This window comes from Narcine bancroftii, chromosome 1, assembly GCF_036971445.1.
Source record: "Narcine bancroftii isolate sNarBan1 chromosome 1, sNarBan1.hap1, whole genome shotgun sequence".
Classification (NCBI taxonomy): Eukaryota; Metazoa; Chordata; class Chondrichthyes; order Torpediniformes; family Narcinidae; genus Narcine; species Narcine bancroftii.
In genome coordinates, this window is record NC_091469.1 from 194,040,231 (window position 1) to 194,060,325 (window position 20,095).

General features: G+C 38.5%; 1 protein-coding gene across 5 annotated transcripts in view; it reads right to left on the reverse strand.

Moving 5' to 3' along the window:
• LOC138736743 (kynurenine--oxoglutarate transaminase 3-like) overlaps positions 1-20,095 on the reverse strand; it is a 79,238-nt gene that overhangs the window by 50,333 nt on the left and 8,810 nt on the right. Inside the window, exon 2 of one of the 5 annotated variants that reach the window (XM_069886752.1) lies at positions 2,553-2,683. The exons of the other annotated variants lie outside the window; for them this stretch is intronic. Within the exon in view, the coding sequence (XP_069742853.1) occupies positions 2,553-2,624 (72 nt within the window). The 5' untranslated portion in view covers positions 2,625-2,683. The remainder of the gene's footprint in view (positions 1-2,552; positions 2,684-20,095) is intronic. 5 annotated transcript variants of the gene reach the window in all.

A 20,095-nucleotide genomic window follows, 5' to 3' on the forward strand; every position in this document is an offset into this window, starting at 1 on the left:
AATAGAAAATTGTTGTTTGGGAAATGGTTTATTGGCATTTCAACAGTTGAAGTGTGGGCATGGAGTGGCTCATCGTGCAATGTTTGCGTGTCATCGGCTGAAAGCTTGTTCGGGGGATGGATTGGGGGGCAGGTTGGGATTGCCAGAGGGAAGCGGCTTTCAGTGTGTGATTGCGGACACAGTGATGGTTGGGAGATTTGTGGCGAGCATGTACATTGCGCTCCAAGATGGGAAAGATGATGAGGTGAATTGTGGACCTGAACAGGAGTGGGAGGGGGATTTGAACATGGAGGTGGGAGGTGAAGCATAGGAAAAGTTATGTTCTGGAACAATGAAGTGTTTAGTGAACAGGGGTTGTGCATGGTACAGTATAATTGGTTGCACGGAGTATATATCACTCTTCAAAAACTGAGGGAATGGGATTCAGCACTGTCAGATGGATGTTTTCGCTGTAAGAAGGAAATGGGAACAACAATACATGCAATTTGGGCATGTACGAAAGTGAATACGTTTTGGGAAGAACTAAATCAGATATTAAATAAAATCACGGGAAGTAACATACCAAAAAATCCAGAGATCTTTCTTTTGAGTAACGTGAGAAGTAAAGAATTGGGTCTCAAGTTGAATACAGTGGAAAAGGGATTCATTATGATAGCTTTAGCTGTCGCAAAAAAATGTATAATGTCAACTTGGAAAATGGAAGAGAGCCTGAGAATACAGCAATGGTACATGGAAATGAATAAATGTATTCCATTGGAAAAAATAACATATAATTTAAAAAATAAAGTCACATTGTTTGAACAAATTTGGGAACCATACATGGAACATAACAGAGAGAGCTTGCCTCGGACCTCCACCCCGTAAAATGATAAGAAGACAAAACAAATTGATTCAGTGTGTAACAAATAGATGATGCATTTTTCTTGTTTATTTTCCTTTGTGTGAAGATATTGTTTTATGGTTTTATTGTATTGTATATGTTGAATATTTATGGATTTTGGAGGGGGTGGGAAGTGGGAGGGAGGGAAAGGGGGACAAAAGGGAGAAAATGCCACTGTGTATATTTAATGAGAAACGTTTGTACATATTTTGTTTGATATGGTACACAGTGTGAAAAATTTTTTAAATATTTTTTAAAAACCATGATCATGGGTTGATAGGGAAAGGGCGGCAGATCTCCATCTTTGAAGCTATTGCTGAATTGGGGGAATTTTATAAAATACATAGTTTCCTGGTTATTGTTGGAGAGACTAGGTTTATTTCCTTTACTTACTTTGAATTTAAATCCCTCACTGCTATTTTGGGCTTCAAATCTGAACTTCGCATGCTTGGCCAATAACCACAGTGCTTTTTTTGGTATCTTCATAGCTTAGATGGCCTGTTCCTATATTTTAACACTGTACATAACAAAAAACTGGTGCAGATGACAACAAAAGAGGAGGCAATCAGAATAGATGGATAAAAATGACGAAGTATCACAAATGCTACAAGCAAAAGGAAGTTATTTGGCCCCTTGAGTCCTCACCAACTGTAAAAGTGCAATGCAGCAAGTCACACCCCCTTAGCCTCTTCCCACAGGCCTGCAATCTTTATTTAATTCATGTACTATCCAGCTCCTTTAAGAATGTGGTGACTAATAATCCTGCCAATGCATGCCAGACCCTAACTACTCATCATGTAAAATGTTTTCTCCTTATGTCACTTTCACCAATGACCTTTGATTCCTGATCTTTCCAGCACTGGAACAGTGTCTCTCTATTCTGCCTAAATTCTTCACAAATAAAAAAAAAGAGTTCATTGGATACCTCAGTTCCAAGGAGAGCACAGCGAACTTCTCCAGTCTATCCAAATAACTGAACTCCCATGTTCCTGGAATAAATTATGCACATCTACCCAGCTTCCTTGACTCCTGTAGCATTTATAGAATTGTACCCTCCAGATTAAATCTTCCTGAGTGTTCATCCAACTAAAATGCAACAATTCCTACCTGCCTTTTCCCCATATCTCTTAATTCCTTTTTTTATATAAAAAAATCTCACTGAACCTTAAATATATTTAATGAAGTAGCCTCAACCACTTCCCTGGGCAGAGATTTTTACAGATCCATTACTCTCTGGGAAAAAAGAAGTTTTTCCTCATCTCTGTCTTAAATCTACTCCTCTGAATTTCATCTTACAAGTATTTTCTTCAAGGACACAGCTAGCTGTTGCAATTCTTTGCCAATCCAACCTTGCATAAATTGTCATGCAGTTATTTGTTCTAATATTCCTGTTGTACTCTTTGTTTTGAGGCATTAACCTTTAAACACCTAACCAATCATTTCTCAAAGGATGTTTTCCCTGGATTTCCAAATATTCCTCTTTAAATCAATACCAAAAACAAATGAATCAGTCATTTTATTCCTGTGTTAGCTAGCTCTAAACAAAAATGTCTGCAGTGCTTCCTTAACATTAGTCGATGCATTTATACACAAAACAAGGAATATCTTCCTTCCAATATAGATAGTTGGTTCTTCATGAACAAAGAGTTATTGCACAAAGAGCACTATTCACCTTTTGGTAACTCAGAATATTTTTGATCACAGAGTTATTTCTTATGATCAATTGTGCTGGTCCCCTAAGCATAACTGTTAACTCCCAGGTAAACAAGAACCAGAAAGAGAGCCTTGCAGTCTTCTGACCATCTGCCAAAAATAGAAATACAATATGCTTTAACGCAAGAAAATTTAAAAAATGCCAATGCTGGAAATCTGAAATAAAAATAAAAAATGCTGGAAAAAAAAACTTGACAGGTTAGACAGCATCTATAGAAAGAATAACAGTTGACACTTCACGTCGGATGCCTTTGGTCAGAAAGATAAAAAAGTTAGTCTTGGTAGCAGAGCAGGTAGGAAATGAGAATGGGTAGAACAAACAGAATTTCTCCACAGGATGAAATAATGTGGCCAATAAGGGGAAAACACATCCCTTTGTATAACGTGTTGCTAATGTGAAGTAGTGTAATATGGTCTGGTCTGATCTACTGGGATGTACCCAGGCAAAAGGGGATGGCAAACAAAAATAAAGAGCAAGGTACATAAAATTGGAGGAGTCTATATTAGACCCTATAAGTTGCAAAGTGCTCAGATGAAAGATAGTCATACATCTCAGAAATGTTGCTTTCATCCCACAAATTATTTTCATCCATTTACCCTAGTTCTATTTGCCAACATCAGGTCTGCATCTTTTTATGCCTCACCTATTCAAGTGCCTGTCTAAATGGCTGTTAAACATAATAATTGTACTCAATTTCATCACTTCTTCTGGCAGAACTTTCCAGATATCAACCACTTTCAGTGTAAAAACAACTTTCCCATCAGATCCCGAAATGTTGGTTACCTTTTGATTTCTATAGATGCTGCATGACCTGCTGAGTTTCTCTTGCACTTTAGTATATCACAAAACCCAATCTGCATTTGGTTTCTCCAATGTACAGGACACATTGTGAACAACAAATTATAATGAATTTATTGACATATACATTGTACATATGCCTGAAATTCTTAATTGCTGGAGTCAAACAGGTACAGTACAACTCCGATTATCTGAAATCGGATACTCCAAACCCTTAATTATCTGAAATTTTTTTAAAATTTCAGATAAATAAGGATATCCCAAACAAATCACAAATCCTCATTTATCCAAAATTTTTTCAGAGCTGAACTGACCGGGGACCTTGGGCTCCCGGAGCGAGCAGCAGCAGACCTCAGGCTCCTGGTGATGATGGCAGCGGATCTTGGGTTCCCAGAGGCAATGGCAGCGGACCTCAGGTTCCCGGCAGCAACGGCAGTGGACCTTGGACTCCCGGCAGTGGCAGTGGGGATGCCAAGCTCCCAACATGAGCGGGGCCTTGGTGGAGAGGTGTCGGTGATCAGTGGTGAGAATTAATTATTTTAATGTGTAACAGATTTATGTTATCTTTAATTTAATGTTAAACTATATTTATTTTATAAAAATGTCTTAGTAAATTATATAGAGTTAAAATATTGTATCTGTATTCTTAGTAAGTTAGCTGTGGGTTGGTACAGGGTCACGCACAGGTCACAGCACATTAGTAGAGAACCATTATTTTCAGAGAAGACTGTTCATTCTCAGAGTCCACGTGTCTTGGACAGACAGAGCTAATGGGTTTCAAGTGGGTCTTAATTATTCAAGAACTGCTGAGGAAGCTATCAGAGGTTGTTATGGCTATGGAATGGTTTTGAAAAAAGAAAAGAATTTTGGTAGAAATAAAACTAATGGTCATGTGGTTTCCAAGAATTGGGATTCACCTCGGTGATGATGTAACAGTCTCATGATTTGGAGAACTATATTACCAAATTCAGACATTAGAGTTCAGTTTTGGAACAGTTCCGCTTGGAGTTCACAGAAGTCAAAATCCTGTAACATGCAGGAGTTGAAACCTTGTAAAAGATTAGGGTTGAGTTACAGTAACCAGAATTGGTGTTGTTTGTTGTGTGCTACTCCTAGAAGAAGGGGAACACAGAATTAATAAAGACCACTTTGCTGTCTCTTTGGAAAAGAGGACAGAATTCTACTGGGTCTATTTTTGTGTTTGGCCACTTCATTTAATCCTTGTCTGGTTTGTAACTTCATCATGGAAGAAGTTTGCCACTTTCACTGTCTCTGAGAAGAGGCCAAATTCTTCATGTGGAAAACCACATTGTGAGTAAAAGAGACCTAAAGATATATGTTTAAAATCACTTTGTAACTATTTCTGAACTGAGAATTTAAGACTTTCAAGCAAGACTAAAATGATGCTGAACTTGAATGGGACCTTAAATTATCACGCACAGACACACAAACTTGCATTTTACACTTGCGCATAGTGGTTAAGTGAGTTTGGAGATGGGTGAGAAGTGTTATGATATTAATAGTTTGATAAAGAACTGTTGTTTTGAAATTACCATTGTCTGGTGAATTTTCCATTGTTGTTCCTGCGTTAATGCTAACAAAAACCCTTTAGTCCCAAACATAATTAAAAGGGTTGTTTGTGCATAACAAATGCTTTAAAAACCTTCCCTTGTTGTTGTATAAACACTGTTACAAGTGATTTGCTGTTGCTACTGGGCTGTTTTTCAAAAATGATCAGTTCTTCATAAAAAACGGTTATCCGAAATAGGCCTGGTCCTGACCATTTCAGATAATCGGTGTTGTACTATACTTATAAAGAAAATTATAAACTAAAAGTGAAAATAACTATACAAGGTAGATAATAGATATTCAGTTATCCTTGGGCAAAAGTGACTTGCAATAATGCACAGTCCATCATTAGTGTACCAAGCAGAAATTCAAGAGACTGATAACTGTTGAAAACAGATTGTTCTTGAACCAAGACATGCTGGTGTTCAGGCTTCTGTACTTTCTCCCCGAAGATAGCAATGAGCAGAGATTGTCACCAGGATTATGGGGTTCTTTTATGATGTTGGCTGTCTTCTTGAGGCAGCACCTCATAAATACCATGAAGGGGCTGGTGTGCCTTCATTATGGTTGCCTCAATGTTCGGCGTTATCAGTTTCGCGTCTGCATCCCGAAAGAGACTGTTACATGATGATGCAGATGTGGGGTTATATACACAAGGTGTCATGACAAAAAATATTATGAACTTATTGATCCTCTATCCAGTATACAGTATTTATTTTGAGATTTATTATTGCTTTAGCTTTAATTCAGTGACTTTATCCAATGGTGGGTGAATTAACAATTCAAAAATGCTCTAAACTTGGCCCATACAAGTCATCATCTTAAAACAAAGGTGATCCTAACAACAAATTCAAAAGTGCGAGAGGAAAATTGATGAATGCCAAATTATTGGATTGGAAAGAGGATAATGGATGCTTTGATGCACACCCCAACCCAAGAAAGGCTTGGGTTAAGCACCTTATGTGAATAATTCCCACTCAGACAAATTATCACAATGTATTTATATTCACTATTCATTACTTCAAAAATGCCTTCAGGAAATTGTGAGTAATTCGATTTTTTTTAAAAATCATTCTTTTCAGAAAAAATAGCTTTCATCTTTTAACTTCCCCAACAGATTCCTTGTTTCTCATTCCACTTACAGTACTATTGTTTTCCTAGATTCAGAATCCTATTTGTTCTTTGCATCACAAACACCACCTGCATAAACTTGTGTAACATTACCAGTTGCTGCCTTGTTCAGATCATCTTTTACGAAAAGCATTAGTTATGCCATTATCAATATAATGTGATCTTTCATTCACTTCACCCCTTATAAATGCCAGACCATCCAAATGGGAGTGGCATGGTTGGTGTTGCAGTTAGCACAACACCGTTACCACGCTAGCAATTGTGATTGGGATTCGAGTCCTGCGCTCTCTGTAAGGAGTTTGTAGGTTCTCCTGTGTCTGCATGGGTTTTCCCTGGGGGGTTTCAGTTTCCTTCCATTATTTGAAACATGCCGGGGTTGTAGGTTAATTGGGTGTAAATTAGGCACCACGGGCTCATGGGCTGAAAGGGCCTGTTAAATTTAAAAGCTCTGCTTCCTGGTTTACTCCACATCATCCATATTATCTGCCTACCATTTATGCTACACCCACTATCTCTTGGTCTTCAAATATCTCCAAGTTTTCTGCATTAAGACCCTCCATTAAAACTACCTTACTGAACAAGCTTTTAATGACTGCTGAGGCAGTTGTAGAGAGAAATTACAGAGAGGTAGTCACCCCACATAGACAATATGCAGATAGATTGGTGGCTGTAAGGGGAGGTAAAAGGAAGGGACCAGTAATGCAGAGTACCCTTGTGCGCGTTCCCACCATCAATATGTATGCTGATTTGGATACTGCTGGTGGGAACATTCTACGAGGGATGAGTCGAGGTGGCCAAGTCTCTGGCATGGAGATTGACTCATCGGCTTAGAAAGGAAGGGCTAAGAAGAGGAGCACATTAATAATAGGGACTTATTGTTTAGGAGGGCAAACGGTTTGCTGGAATGCATAGAGACTCCCAGATGCTATGTTGCCTCCCAAGTTTAAACTTTTTAAATTTTAGTTTAAAGTATTAAGGAATTATTATGGCCACTAATGGTAAAAAGACTGAACCTCAAGTTCAGAAGAAGTTACATTTTCGAAGTGCTGAAGATTTGGGGCCTAGACGACTTGATACAGCCACAGGCTCAATCTCTTCATTGTCTAAACCCCAAAGATTGCCTGTGGGGGCTGAAAAAAAAATCTATTGCTCACCAAATGAAGGATGGCGCTGGAATTACCCGGTCTCCGGACAAAGGTGCGTGTTCCCAAGAAGTGGACCCAGATTTGGAAAGCCTTTCGATTTCAATGGAGGGAGCACACAGGAAGACGACTCCATTGTTGGAAATGCATCAGGTAGCACTTCAATCTGAAGAAATTGGTTATCTTCGTGATTTGATGAAAAAACAATGAGATGCAGGGGGAGACCAGCGGTGACCCCCTGAGGAAGTCGGGGTGCCGTCGCTGGGAGTCCAGACCTGCAGTAAAACTTTTTAAATGCCTTCTGTTGAGTTGCAGCAGGAGCTGCAGTTACCTTGTTCTGCCACTATGTCAGAGAGAGCAGAGCTGAGCTTTACTGAATCACAGTGTATGCAATTGAATGCTATTGTTCAAGCTGTTATAAAACCTGGAATGGATTTGTTGACATCTTAAATGAATGAAATGGTTCAAATGAATGCTGGTATGAGTTCAGAATTAAATATGGTTAAGGCACGTGTGGATGCATCTTATGAAGAATTTAAAAAATTTCAGACTGCTTTTTTGGACTGTAAACAACAAGTGACTTCTAACACAGAAAAAGTGTTGAAGGTGGAAAAATCAATCACAGAACTATGAGAACGTGAGAAGAAGCAGAAGGAATAATGTGAAAATTGTTGGTTTGCCAGAAGGTATAGAAGGACAAGATCCTCTACGTTTCTTTAAAGACTGGATTCCGCAAATATTAGGGCAAGAATTTTTCTCTGGGGGATTGGTACTGGAAAGAGCCCATAGAGTTTTAAGAAGAACACCCTCAGCTGGTCAACCACCGAGACCGGTAATAATTCGATGTTTGAATTATTTGGACAGAGAAGCAATACTTCGACTTGCAGTACAAAATGCGAGACAATGATAAACCTCATTATTGATTCAGAATAGCAGAGTCTTTTTTTTTATCCTGATTTGAGTCAAGAGGTCATTCAACGTCGACATTGATTCAATCCAGTTAAAGAAGTTTTGTGGCGTAAAGGTTATAAGACTACTTTTCGTTACCCTGCAGTGTTGAAGGGGTTTTATGGAGACTATCAATTTTGTTTTTTTGAAACTGATCGTGAAGCAATGATTTTTGCTGATTCATTGCCAGATATAAGGGGACAAAGACATAGTCCACCATTATCTCCTAAAGAAAAATCTGGTTGCTGTGGAAATGGAAGAAATGGCAGAAATGGGAAAAACGGGAATGGAAAGAGTCTACCTCCTTCTGAAATGGGATCTTCGAGATTGGAATCTTCTGGATGAAAAGAAGAATTTTCTTATTCTACTTTTTTTCTTTTGTTATTATGATATTTTGATGTTATTGATTGTTTGGCTGGGGAGGGAGAGATTTGCACTAAGTTCTTTACTGGTCATCAGCGACTGGTGGGTGACCCACACCCAATTTTTGTTTAGGGGATTACTACCTTTTGTTAGTTTTTTTTGGGGGGGGGGGGGATTTTCTTTTTTTTTTTCTTTTTATTTTTTTAGTTTTTAATTTGTGATTTTTTTCTATTGGAGGGCCTATATACATTGATTTGAGTTTTTATATAAAATATTATTGGTATTTAGTAATAATAGTAGATATGTTTGCCGGGCAGCAACCTCCTTTGAAGAAGACCGCAGAGCCCACCTCACTGACAAAAGGCAAAGGAGGAAAAACCCAACACCCAACCCCAACCAACCAATTGTCCCCTGCAGCCGCTGCAACCGTGTCTGCCTGTCCCGCATCGGACTTGTCAGCCACAAACGAGCCTGCAGCTGACGTGGACTTTTTTACCCCCTCCATAAATCTTCGTCCGCGAAGCCAAGCCAAAGAAAAAGATATGTCAAAGTTGAGGTTTGCTACTTTTAATGTTCGAGGATTAAATAGTACGATTAAGCGTAAGTGAGTCTTGGCGTATATTAAGAAATTGAAAATTGATATTGCCTTTTTACAAGAAACACATTTGAACATGAGGGAAAGCGTGAAATTAAAAAGGGACTGGGTTGGACATGTATATTCTTCATTTAATTCTAGAGCTAAAGGTTTAGCAATTTTGATACATAACAATTTATCTTTTGAATTACAATCAAAGGAGGAAAAGGCAGGATGTATTCTTAAATTGAATTGTAAGATTTTTAGTGAATTTTGGACTTTACTTAATATTTATGCCCCAAATCCAGATGATGAAATATTTATTTCAGATGCATTTTTATGTTTGGGTCAGGCTAATGATAATGTTTTAGTTGGTGGTGATTTTAATTGTCTTTTGGAACCTTTATTGGATAAATCTCCGAAGAAAGTTAAAAAATCTAAGATGACAATTCAGGTCCAAGCGTTGATGAAAGATCTTAATTTAGTATATATTTGGAGACATCTTAATCCAACAGAGAAAAATTTTTCCTTTTATTCATCTAGACATGAATTGCTTTCAAGGATTGACTTCTTTTTAGTATCGGCACATTTACAAGGGAAAATACAACAAGCGGAATATAAATGTAGGGTGATTTCAGATCATTCTCTGTTATATTTTGCATATGAAACTTCTGAGAAAACTCAAATAGCTTACCATTGGAGATTTAATACAATGTTGTTAAAAATATGGAATTTATTGATTTTTTGAAAAAACAAATTAATTTTTTTAAGAAAATTCTAATTCTGTTCAAAGTAAGTTTGTGTTATGGGATGCTATGAAAGCCTATTTGAGAGGACAAATAATTAGTTATACTTCTAAAATAAAAAAGAATCGATAAATCAGAGTCTTGAATTAGAGAAACAGATCGATGGGTTAGAAAAGGAATTTCAGAAAGATGCTATAGATCAGAAAATGGAATTATCTAGGCTGAAACTGAAATATAATACTTTGCAAACTTATCAATTTGAATGTGTGATTAATAGGACTAAACAACGGTATTACGAATGGGGAGAGAAAACACATAAGGTATTGGCGTGGCAATTAAAGAAAGAACAGATATTGAGGACTATTAATGCTGTTAGACGGAATTCTCTTATGACTTATAAACCTTGTGAGATTAATGACGAATTTTATTTATTTTATAAAAAGTTATATACATCTGAAGGAAAACAAGAAACTGGATCGATTGATCTTTTTTTTTATCACAGTTGAATTTACCGATATCAGAGGATGGAGATATACAGGAGTTAGAAGAACCATTTACTGATTCAGAAATTAAAATGGCTATGCTGGAAATGCTGAAAGGTAAATCACCTGGTGATGATGGATTTTCAGTTGAATTTTATAAAATTTTTTATGATGATTTATCTACAGTGTTCGGGGATGTATTATGTCAAGTTGGAGAACATTATGAATTACCTGAGTCTTGTTCTAGTGCTTTAATTACAGTAATTCCTAAAAAAGATAGAGTTCCTTTGAAAATATCTTCATATAGACCAATTTCGTTGTTAAATGTAGATTATAAAATAATAGCTAAAATATTAGCGATTAGATTGGCTAAGTTTTTACCAAAGTTGATTCATATTGATCAAACAGGTTTTATAAAGAATAGATATGCTTCAGATAACATTTTGCGCTTGATTAGTTTGATTAATAGATTTTGACAATCTTTAGATCACCCAATGGTGATATCCTTAGATGCAGAAAAAGCATTTGATAGAGTTGAATGGAATTTTTTTGTTTAAAGTTTTGGAGAAATTTAAGTTTGGTCGTTCTTTTATTGGTTGGATTAGGGCTCTAAATAGAAAACTGGTAGCTAGAGTAATGACGAATGGTTCGATTTCGGAATCTTTTAAGTTAACTCGATCAACTCAACAAGGTTGTCCTTTATCATCAGCTTTGTTTGTGTTAGTGATTGAACCTTTAGCACAGTCAATAAGACAAAATACACAGATACAAGGAATGAAAGTTTTAGATGAGGAGTATAAAATTAATTTATTTGCTGATGATGTATTGGTGTATTTAATAAATCCAGCTCAGTCACTTTTGCATTTGAAGGAATGTTTAATACAATATGGATGTCTTTCTGGATATAAAGTTAATTGGGAAAAAAGTGAAATATTACCGGTAAGTGAAGGAGATTATTCAGTTTATAAGAATATTATTAATTTGAAGTGGACTGATCGAATTAAATATCTGGGTATAATTTTGAGTGTTAATTATCAATCTTTATATAAATTAAATATGCTCCGTTAATGAAAAAAATTAAAACTGATTTGATTAAATGGAAAGATTTACCTATTAATTTAATGGGAAGGATAAATACAATTAAGATGAATATCTTTCCGCGTATACAATATTTGTTTCAATCTATTTCGTATTTACTTGATAAATTTTTTTTGAGATTTGAATAAAATGGTTAAGGAGTTTTTATGGAGGGGTAAATTTTAAAGAGTAGCTTTGAATAAATTAACTTGGAAATATGAGTTAGGGGAACTATGTTTACCACATTTTCAAAATTATTATGAAGCAGCCCAACTTAAATTTATTAGTTCATTGATGGATTTGGTATGGCCTCCAAGTTGGGCTAAAATTGAGATGGCAAGTATTTCTGAATTTGAAATACATCAATTTTTGTTTATGTGGAATATAAATTTGTTACAACAATATAATGTGCCTTTACTAAAACATTTAATGAAGTTATGGATAAAGAAAAATAAAATGATAGGGTCTAGGGGTAAATTATTGGGTTTGACTCCGTTGTATAATAATCAACTAATTTCTTTTTCAATATATAATCAAAGTTTATTGCATTGGAGATTTAAAGGTGTGAAAAATTTGGGAGATTGTTTTAAAGAGGGTAAGTTTTTATCTTTTAATCAGATGAGGGAAGATTTTGGTATTGATAAGAACTTTTTATTTCTTTATTATCAAATTCGATCTTTGGTAAAATGTATGTTTGGTAGAGATATGATTTTACCTAAAATGACTAAATTTGAGACTTTTCTTATGAAGGTACCAGAGAAGGGTCATATTTCATCTATGGATCAAATATTACAGGATGGTATAGATAAAAAGGGTTGGGATAGATCTAAAATTAAATGGGAAGAAGATATTGGTTTTATTTTTTCTGAAGTTGATTGGTTAGATATCTGTTATGATAGTGTAACTAGATTGATAAATGCACGTTATGCAATGATTAATTACAATTTTTTACATCAATTATATTTGACACCTGAAAAATTTTAAAAATATGGTTTTAATGAATCAGATTTGTGTTTTAGATGTGGTGATACGGTTGGAACTTTTTTTCATGCTGTTTGGTTATGTATACATATACAATCTTTTTGGAAGAAAATTAAATCGTTTTTAGAATACCTGTATAAGATTAAAATAGTTTTAGATCCAACAGTATTTTTATTGGGTAGTTTGAAACCTCTGAAAGGTTTGGGATTAGATAAGTTCCAGCTTGCTTTTGTATATTTAGCTTTATCCGTAGCGAAAAAATGTATTGCTAGTATGTGGAAAGTTACAAATATAATTGATATTAATAGATGGCATAATGAGATGAAATATTGTTTAATAATGGAAAAAAACATATGTTTTGCGTGATAATTATAATTTTTTTATTAATAAGTGGCTGTTATACTCAGAATATTTATATTTCAATTTATATTGACTAGATTTCAATATGTATATTTAACTTTTTCTTTAATATTCTTTCTTTTTTCTTTTTGTTATGGCTCTCCTTAGGAGAGTTGGCTGAAGGGGGGGGGGGGTCCTAAAAAAAAGTTCATGTTCATGTTTAACTGTTGCATATGTCATATATTATTTGTTTTTTGAACAAATAAATAAAGTTTTAAAAAAATAATTATTTTTAAACAAAAATAGAAACAAACTTTAACTTATCTATTATTAAACTACTTAACCTATCTTAATCCTCCTTCTAATTCCAACCGCATGTGTGTGTAATGTGTATACAAGTTCAGAAAGGTTCTTTGGTTCACAGTCCGATCTCACTTCTCATTCCTCCAAGTTCATTGGTTGCAGGCAATTCTTATACTGTGCATAAAATTGAACATGTATAAAATTCACCAGGCTTTGGTGCTTTAAAGGTAAATGGTTACCACTCAGGAAGGTTCTTGTAGGTTTTCAGAGAGAGATGTGTTGTTCAAGGACATCCACAACTGAGGTACTTCCTTCAATCATCTCAGTGTCTTGCTGACGAAACTTGCCCCCTCAGGGTTCTCCAGATGATAACCTCTTTCTTTCAGGTCACTACAGAATTCCTTTCTGTTTCTCTTATTCCAAGTGAAACATTAGACAGCCAATCCTCTCCTCTTGCATGAACCACAAGGGCTGTGACTAGGCCATCTGCCACACTGGAGCTTCTGTTTCTGTTCCAGCAACTTCTGCTGCTTGACACTGCTATCTCTCTCTCATACACTCCGAGACTGAGATAGTCTATTTGACCGTCTCTGCTTGCAAAACCACATGACCCTCTTACAACAGCAAGTCTTCTGTAGACAAAAGGACACTAGCGTGCTCTTTCATTTATTGCTTTTAGGTAAACAAGAACCCATCAGTGACCTCTCTGAGCACTCTTCAAAGCTCCTGCAAAAAGGTGTGAGAAGCCACTATAGGCTTCTTCAGGTGTATTCTCCACTAAAAATGTACCTGGAGAAGAGAAAGCATCCCTTTGATTTGTCGTTCAGGTGAAGGGACAACTGCACCGGGATGCGCATCTGAGCGCACTCTGGCTCCTGCCCCTTGAGCTGTCAAGTTAGGATGGCTGGCTGTCAGCTGGGAGAGCCAGCATGGGCTATCAGCGTGGGGACATCCCCCATGGAATGTCCCCACACTGATCGCTCTGCCCTCCGGCGGGGGAGAAGGGGGCTGGAGCAGCCGGCAGCGAAGAGGGGGGCTGGGGTGGCCAGCGGGGGAGAAGGGGGCTGGGGCAGCTGGTGGGGGAGAAGGAGGCTGGAGTGGCCGGCGGGTGAGTACAGCACTTGAGTCAGGTACCAGCATTGTTCTGGCCAGCCCCCTTCCCCCCCAGCCACTCCAGCCCCCTTCTCCCCCACTGGCCACTCCAGCCTCCTTCTCCCCCGCCAGCCTCTCCAGCCCCCTTCTGCCCTGCCTGCCACTCCAGTCCCCTTCTCCCCCATTGGCCGCTCCAGCTCTCGTTCTCCCCCCCCGGTTGCTCCAGTCCCCTTCTCCCCCGCTGGCCGTTCCAGCCCCCGTTCTCCCCCGCTGGCTGCTCTAGCCCCACAGTCCCCGCGCTGACAGCTCACCCAGCTGCCCCTGCCCTGACATCCTGCACCGGGGAAGGGTCAGCTGGGAGAGGATCAGTCAGGCCCTCGCCAGCTGACTGTCATCCTGAATGCAGCTGCTTTTAGGTGACTGCATTCAGATGGCTGGGGTGGCCACTGTGCTGTGGCGATTATCCCTCTCGGAGGAGAGTTACAAAGTTCGCCTCACAAGCACCTCCTGAACATTCACGTGGCCTCCCAACAGCCGCATATTCCCAAAGTATGCGGTTTTACAAGCGAGGCAATTAGCCAACTGAAAGTCTCTTATGTCTCCTCTAATGGTTTAAAAGACAATAGTCCATTTATTCCACAACATCAGTCCAATTAACACCTACTTGTGAAGTCTCCATAAGCACTCTTCAAAGTTTCTGTAAAGCCACTGTGGACAGGAAGTCTCCAGTATTACAAATAAAATGTTTTAAAGTGTTTATATGTAACCTACTCTAACCTTTCCCAATTTATCTCCCAAAATATTTCTCTATACTCTGTCACACAGGGTACAAATAGGAAGTTATGGCGGATGAATGCATGGCTAAAGAGTTGGTGCAGAGGGCAAGGCTTCAGATTCGTAGATCACTGATATCGTTTCTGGGGGAGGTCAGACCTCTATAAAAAGGATGGACTGCATCTTAACTGGAAAGGGACCAATATCCTGGCAGGAGGGTTTGCTAGAGCTGTTGGGGAGGGTTTAAACTAGCTTTGCAGGGGGGAGGGAAATCATAATGAGAGCAAAGAAAATAGGATAGTAGTGAGTCAGGGAGTTACATCAGAAGAAGGAATTATAGTAAAGAAATCAAAAACAACATAAATGAAAGGCAGGTGAGCAGACAGGAGAAAGAGCTGTTCAACAGGAATACAGCTCATACATAATTAATAATGGGCTTACAGACAACTACTTAAATACACGTAGCATCAGAAACAAAGTGGATGACCTGGTTGCTCAGATTCAACTAAAAAGGTATGACATTGTGGCCATTACCAAAACATGGCTCAATGAGGCGTGCGAATGGGAGCTCAATATCCGAGGATAGGCAGGAGGGTAGAGATGGAAGGGTAGCTCTGATGTTAAGTAATGACATTAAATCAATAGAAAGAAGGGACATAGGGTCTCAAGCAGTAGAATCAGTATGGGTTGAATTAAGAAATGTCAAGGGTAAAAAGATTATATTAGCAGTTATATACAGGCCCCCAAATAGCAGCCAGGAAGAGGACTATGAGATACAAATAGAAATACAGAGGTCATGTCGCAAAGATAATATCAAAATAATTATGGGAGATTTTAAAATGGCAGGGAATTGGAAAGGACAGAAATTTACTGGATCACAGGAGAGTGAGTTTGTAGAAAACCTAAGAGATGGATTTTTTGAACAGCTTGTTGAGAAGACCACCAGGAGATCCGCAGTTTTAGATTGGGTCACGTGCAATGAACCTGAGGTCATTAGGTAGTTAAACGTCTTAGAATCTCTAGGATGCAGTGACCATGACATGGTCAAATTCAATTTCAAATTTGAAAAGGTTTAAAATGTTATCAGATGTATCAATTTTTCAGTGGAATAAAGGAAATTATAGTGGTATGAGGAAAGAACTGGCCCAAGCCGACTGGAAAAACAAACTAGTAGGAGGAACAGACCAGGATTAGAAGATTCCTAGAAACAGGAAAGTAGTCAAAGGAAAGATGGTACCAATGTGGCTAACAAAAGAAGTTTACGCTAAGATAAAAGCAAAAGGGAGGGCATATAAGGTAGCTGAAACTAGGGGGAAATCAGAGGACTGGGATTCCCTTAAAAACTTACAGAAAGAAATAAAGTCATAAGGAAAGAAGAGTTATGAAAGGAGATTGGCAAACAATATAAAAAAAACTAAGATTTTTAAAAAATATATAAAGAATAAAAGAGAGATACGTGTTGATGTAGGACCAATAGAAAAAGATGCTGGAGAAATTATAATGGGTTACAAAGATATGGCAGAAGAATTAAATCAATATTTTACGTCTGTATTCACTGTGGAAGACATTAGTAATGTCCCTGACAGACAGAAGCTTCAAGGAGTAGAGATGGATACAGTTAAGATTACTAAAGAAATTGTGCTAGGTAAATTGGATGGATTAAAGATAGATAAATCTCCTGGACAGAACGAGGTATACCCACAGGGTTTGAAAGAGATGGCTTTGGAGATTGTAGATCCATTGGTGACAATCTTCCAGAAAACAATAGTCTCTGGCATGGTTCCAGGGGATTGGAAGGTTGCAAATGTGGTTCTGCTGTCCAAGAAAGGTGGGAAACAGAAAAGAGAGAACTATAGACCTATAAGTCTGACGTCGGTGGTGGGGAAGATATTAGAGTCAATCCTTAAGGATTAAGTGATGAAATACCTGGAAATGCGTGACAGGATAGGTCCTAGTCAGCATGGTTTTCTAAAGGGTAGATCATGTTTGACTGACCTATTAGAGTTTTTTGAAGAAATCTCAGGTGGATGTTATATACTTGGATTTTCAAAAGGATTTCTATAAGGTGCTGCATGATAGCCTGATAAATAAAATGAAGGCCCATGGAATTGCAGGGACGCTATTAGACTGGATGAAAATTGGCTGATAGACAAAAAGCAAAGGGTTGAAATTAAGGGATATCATTCAGAATGGCTGCCTGTAACAAGAGGTGTTCCGCAGGGGTTGGTCTTGGGGCCGCTGTTGTTTACAATTTATATTAACGATTTGGATTGTTGACTATATAGTTTTGTGGCCAAATTTGCGGATGACACCAAGATAGGTGGTGGAGCAGGAACTGTTGAAGAAACCGTAAGATTGCAGAGGGATATGGACAGATTGGGAGACGAGGCAAAAATATGCAGATAAAGTACAATGTTGAGAAGTGTTTGGTTCTACATTTTGGCAGTGGAAATAAACAGGCAGAGTACCATTTGGATGGGGAGAAAATTCAATCCTCAGAGGTGCAAAGAGACTTGGGGATCCTTGTGCAGAGTAATCTAAAAGTTAATACCCAGGTAGGATTGGTAGTGAAGAAGGCAAATGCTATGCCGGCATTCATTTTGAAAGGTATAGTGTTTAAGAGTAGAGGTGTTAATGAGGCTCTATGGGGCACTGGTGAGACCCCATTTGGAGTACAGTGTACAATTTTGGGCCCCCTATCTTAGCAAATATGTGATGTTGTTGGGAAGGGTGCAGAGGAGATTTACCAGGATGATTCCTGGAATGCAGGGGCTAGAGTATGGGTAACAGTTGGCAGCTCTTGGGATGTACTCGTTGGAGCATAGGAGAGTGAGGGGGATCTCATAGAGACATTTTGAATATTGAAAGGTTTTGACAGAGTGAACGTGGATGTTTCCCTTGATGGGCGTCGAGGACAAGAGGTCATAATCTTAAAATTAGAAGTTATCCAATTAAAATAGAGAGGAGGAAGAACTTCAATAGTCAGAGGGTCGTAGATCTGTGGAACTCACTGCCGCACAAAGCAGTGAAGGCCAGATCACTGGGAGCATTTAAACAGGAAATGAATAAGTATCTCATTAATAAGGGTATCAAGGGATATGGGAAAAAGGCTGGTAATTGGAACTAGGTGTGAGTTTAGTTTAGCTTGGTGCATAGTCACGGAACAGATCTGATGGGCCCAGTGGCCTGCTTCTGTTCCTTGTTACCTCATTTGACTGGTACGTTTAAATCAGTGGTTTTCAAACTTTTTCTTTCCATTCATATACCACCTTAAGTAATCCGCATGCCATAGGTGCTTTGTGATTAGTAAGGGATTGCTTAAGGTGGTATGTGAGTGGTTCGTGTGCCTAGTAAGGGATTACTTAAGGTGGTATGTGAGTGGTTCGTGTGCCTAGTAAGGGATTACTTAAGGTGGTATGTGAGTGGTTCGTGTGCCGTGGCCAAGCAAGCTGGGACGTTGCAGCGAGGTCCTTGGGTCGTAGGTTGGGTAGGTTACGTCTCCAGAATGGAGGACCATCACCTTCCCAAGATCGTGTTATATGGCGAGCTCTCCACTGGCCACCGAGACAGAGGTGCACCAAAGAAGAGGTACAAGGACTGCCTAAAGAAATCTCTTGGTGCCTGCCACATTGACCACCGCCAGTGGGCTGATATCGCCTCAAACCATGCATCTTGGCGCCTCACAGTTCGGCAGGCAGCAACCTCCTTTGAAGAAGACCGCAGAGCCCACCTCACTGACAAAAGACAAAGGAGGAAAAACCCAACACCCAACTCCAACCAACCAATTTTCCCTTACAACCGCTGCAACTGTGTCTGCCTGTCCCGCATCGGACTTGTCAGCCACAAACGAGCCTGCAGCTGACGTGGACATTACCCCTCCATTAATCTTCGTCCGCGAAGCCAAGCCAAAGATGTAAGTGGAAAAAAAGTTTGAAAACCACTGTTTTAATTGTACCTAATGGACTCGTTATGTGCATGGTTTCATAACTCCAAAGGAAATGGGCCAATGACAATTTTTCTCAAACAAAATATTTCAGTAACAATTGGGTCTAGAGCAGTGGTTCTCAACCTTTATTTCAAACAGGTGTCAATCATATTGGTGCCCAAGAAGAGTGTAGTAAACAGCCTTAATGACTATCGACCAATGAAAGGCTAGTTATGAAGCATATCAACTCCTGTCTGAGTGGTGTTATGAGCCAGAGGACCCCAAAACCCAGCAGCAATAGATATTCCCCAAGACAATTGGTTACTTAAACAAAGGTTACTTTTAATTATCTTTAAACATGAAAATAGAATCACACTTTAACTTATCACTATTGACTTAACTAACCTAACTTCATCCCCTTCTAATTCTAAGCGCATATGTATGTAATGTGTGTGCAAGTTCAGAAAGGTTTTTTAGTTCATATTCCTCCAAGTTCATTGGTTGCAGGCAATTCTTATACGATGCAGACAATTTAACATTTATAAAGTTCACCAGGCTTGAAAGGTAAATGGTTACTACTCAGGAAGGATCTTTTCGGTTTTCAGAGAGAGATTTGTTGTTCCTTTTTAATCAGCCACTCCAGTGTCTTGCTGACAAAGGTTCTTTGGTTCACAGTCCAATCTCACTTCTCATTCCTCCAAGTTCACTGGTTGCAGGCAATTCTTATACTGTGCATAAAATTTAACATGTATAAAATTCACCAGGCTTTGGTGCTTGAAAGGTAAATGGTTACAACTCAGGAAGGTTCTTGTAGGTTTTCAGAGAGAGATGTGTTGTTCCAGGACATCCACAACTGAGGTACTTCCTTCAATCACCTCAGTGATTTTCCAGATGATAACCTCTTTCTTTCAGGTCACCACAGAGTTCCTCCTTGTTTCTCTTATTCCAAGTGAAACATTAGGCAGCAAGTCCTCTCCTCTTGCATGAACCATAAGGGCTTTGACCAGGCTGAACCAAGAACTCACAACCCGTCTTCCAAATGGGGTTTTCCACAAGCTTTCCAGCTTGTCCTGTTCCAGTCCCAGCTGCTGTTGCTGACTGTAACACTGTAGAACTGATCTCTGTCTCTCTCTTTCACACAGAGAAATCCTGTTTGACTCTCTCTGCTTGCAAAACCACATGACCCTCTTAGAACAGCTCCAGATAATCTGCAGCTCTGACAAGATCTTTCATCTGTTGCCTTTTTGTAAACAACAA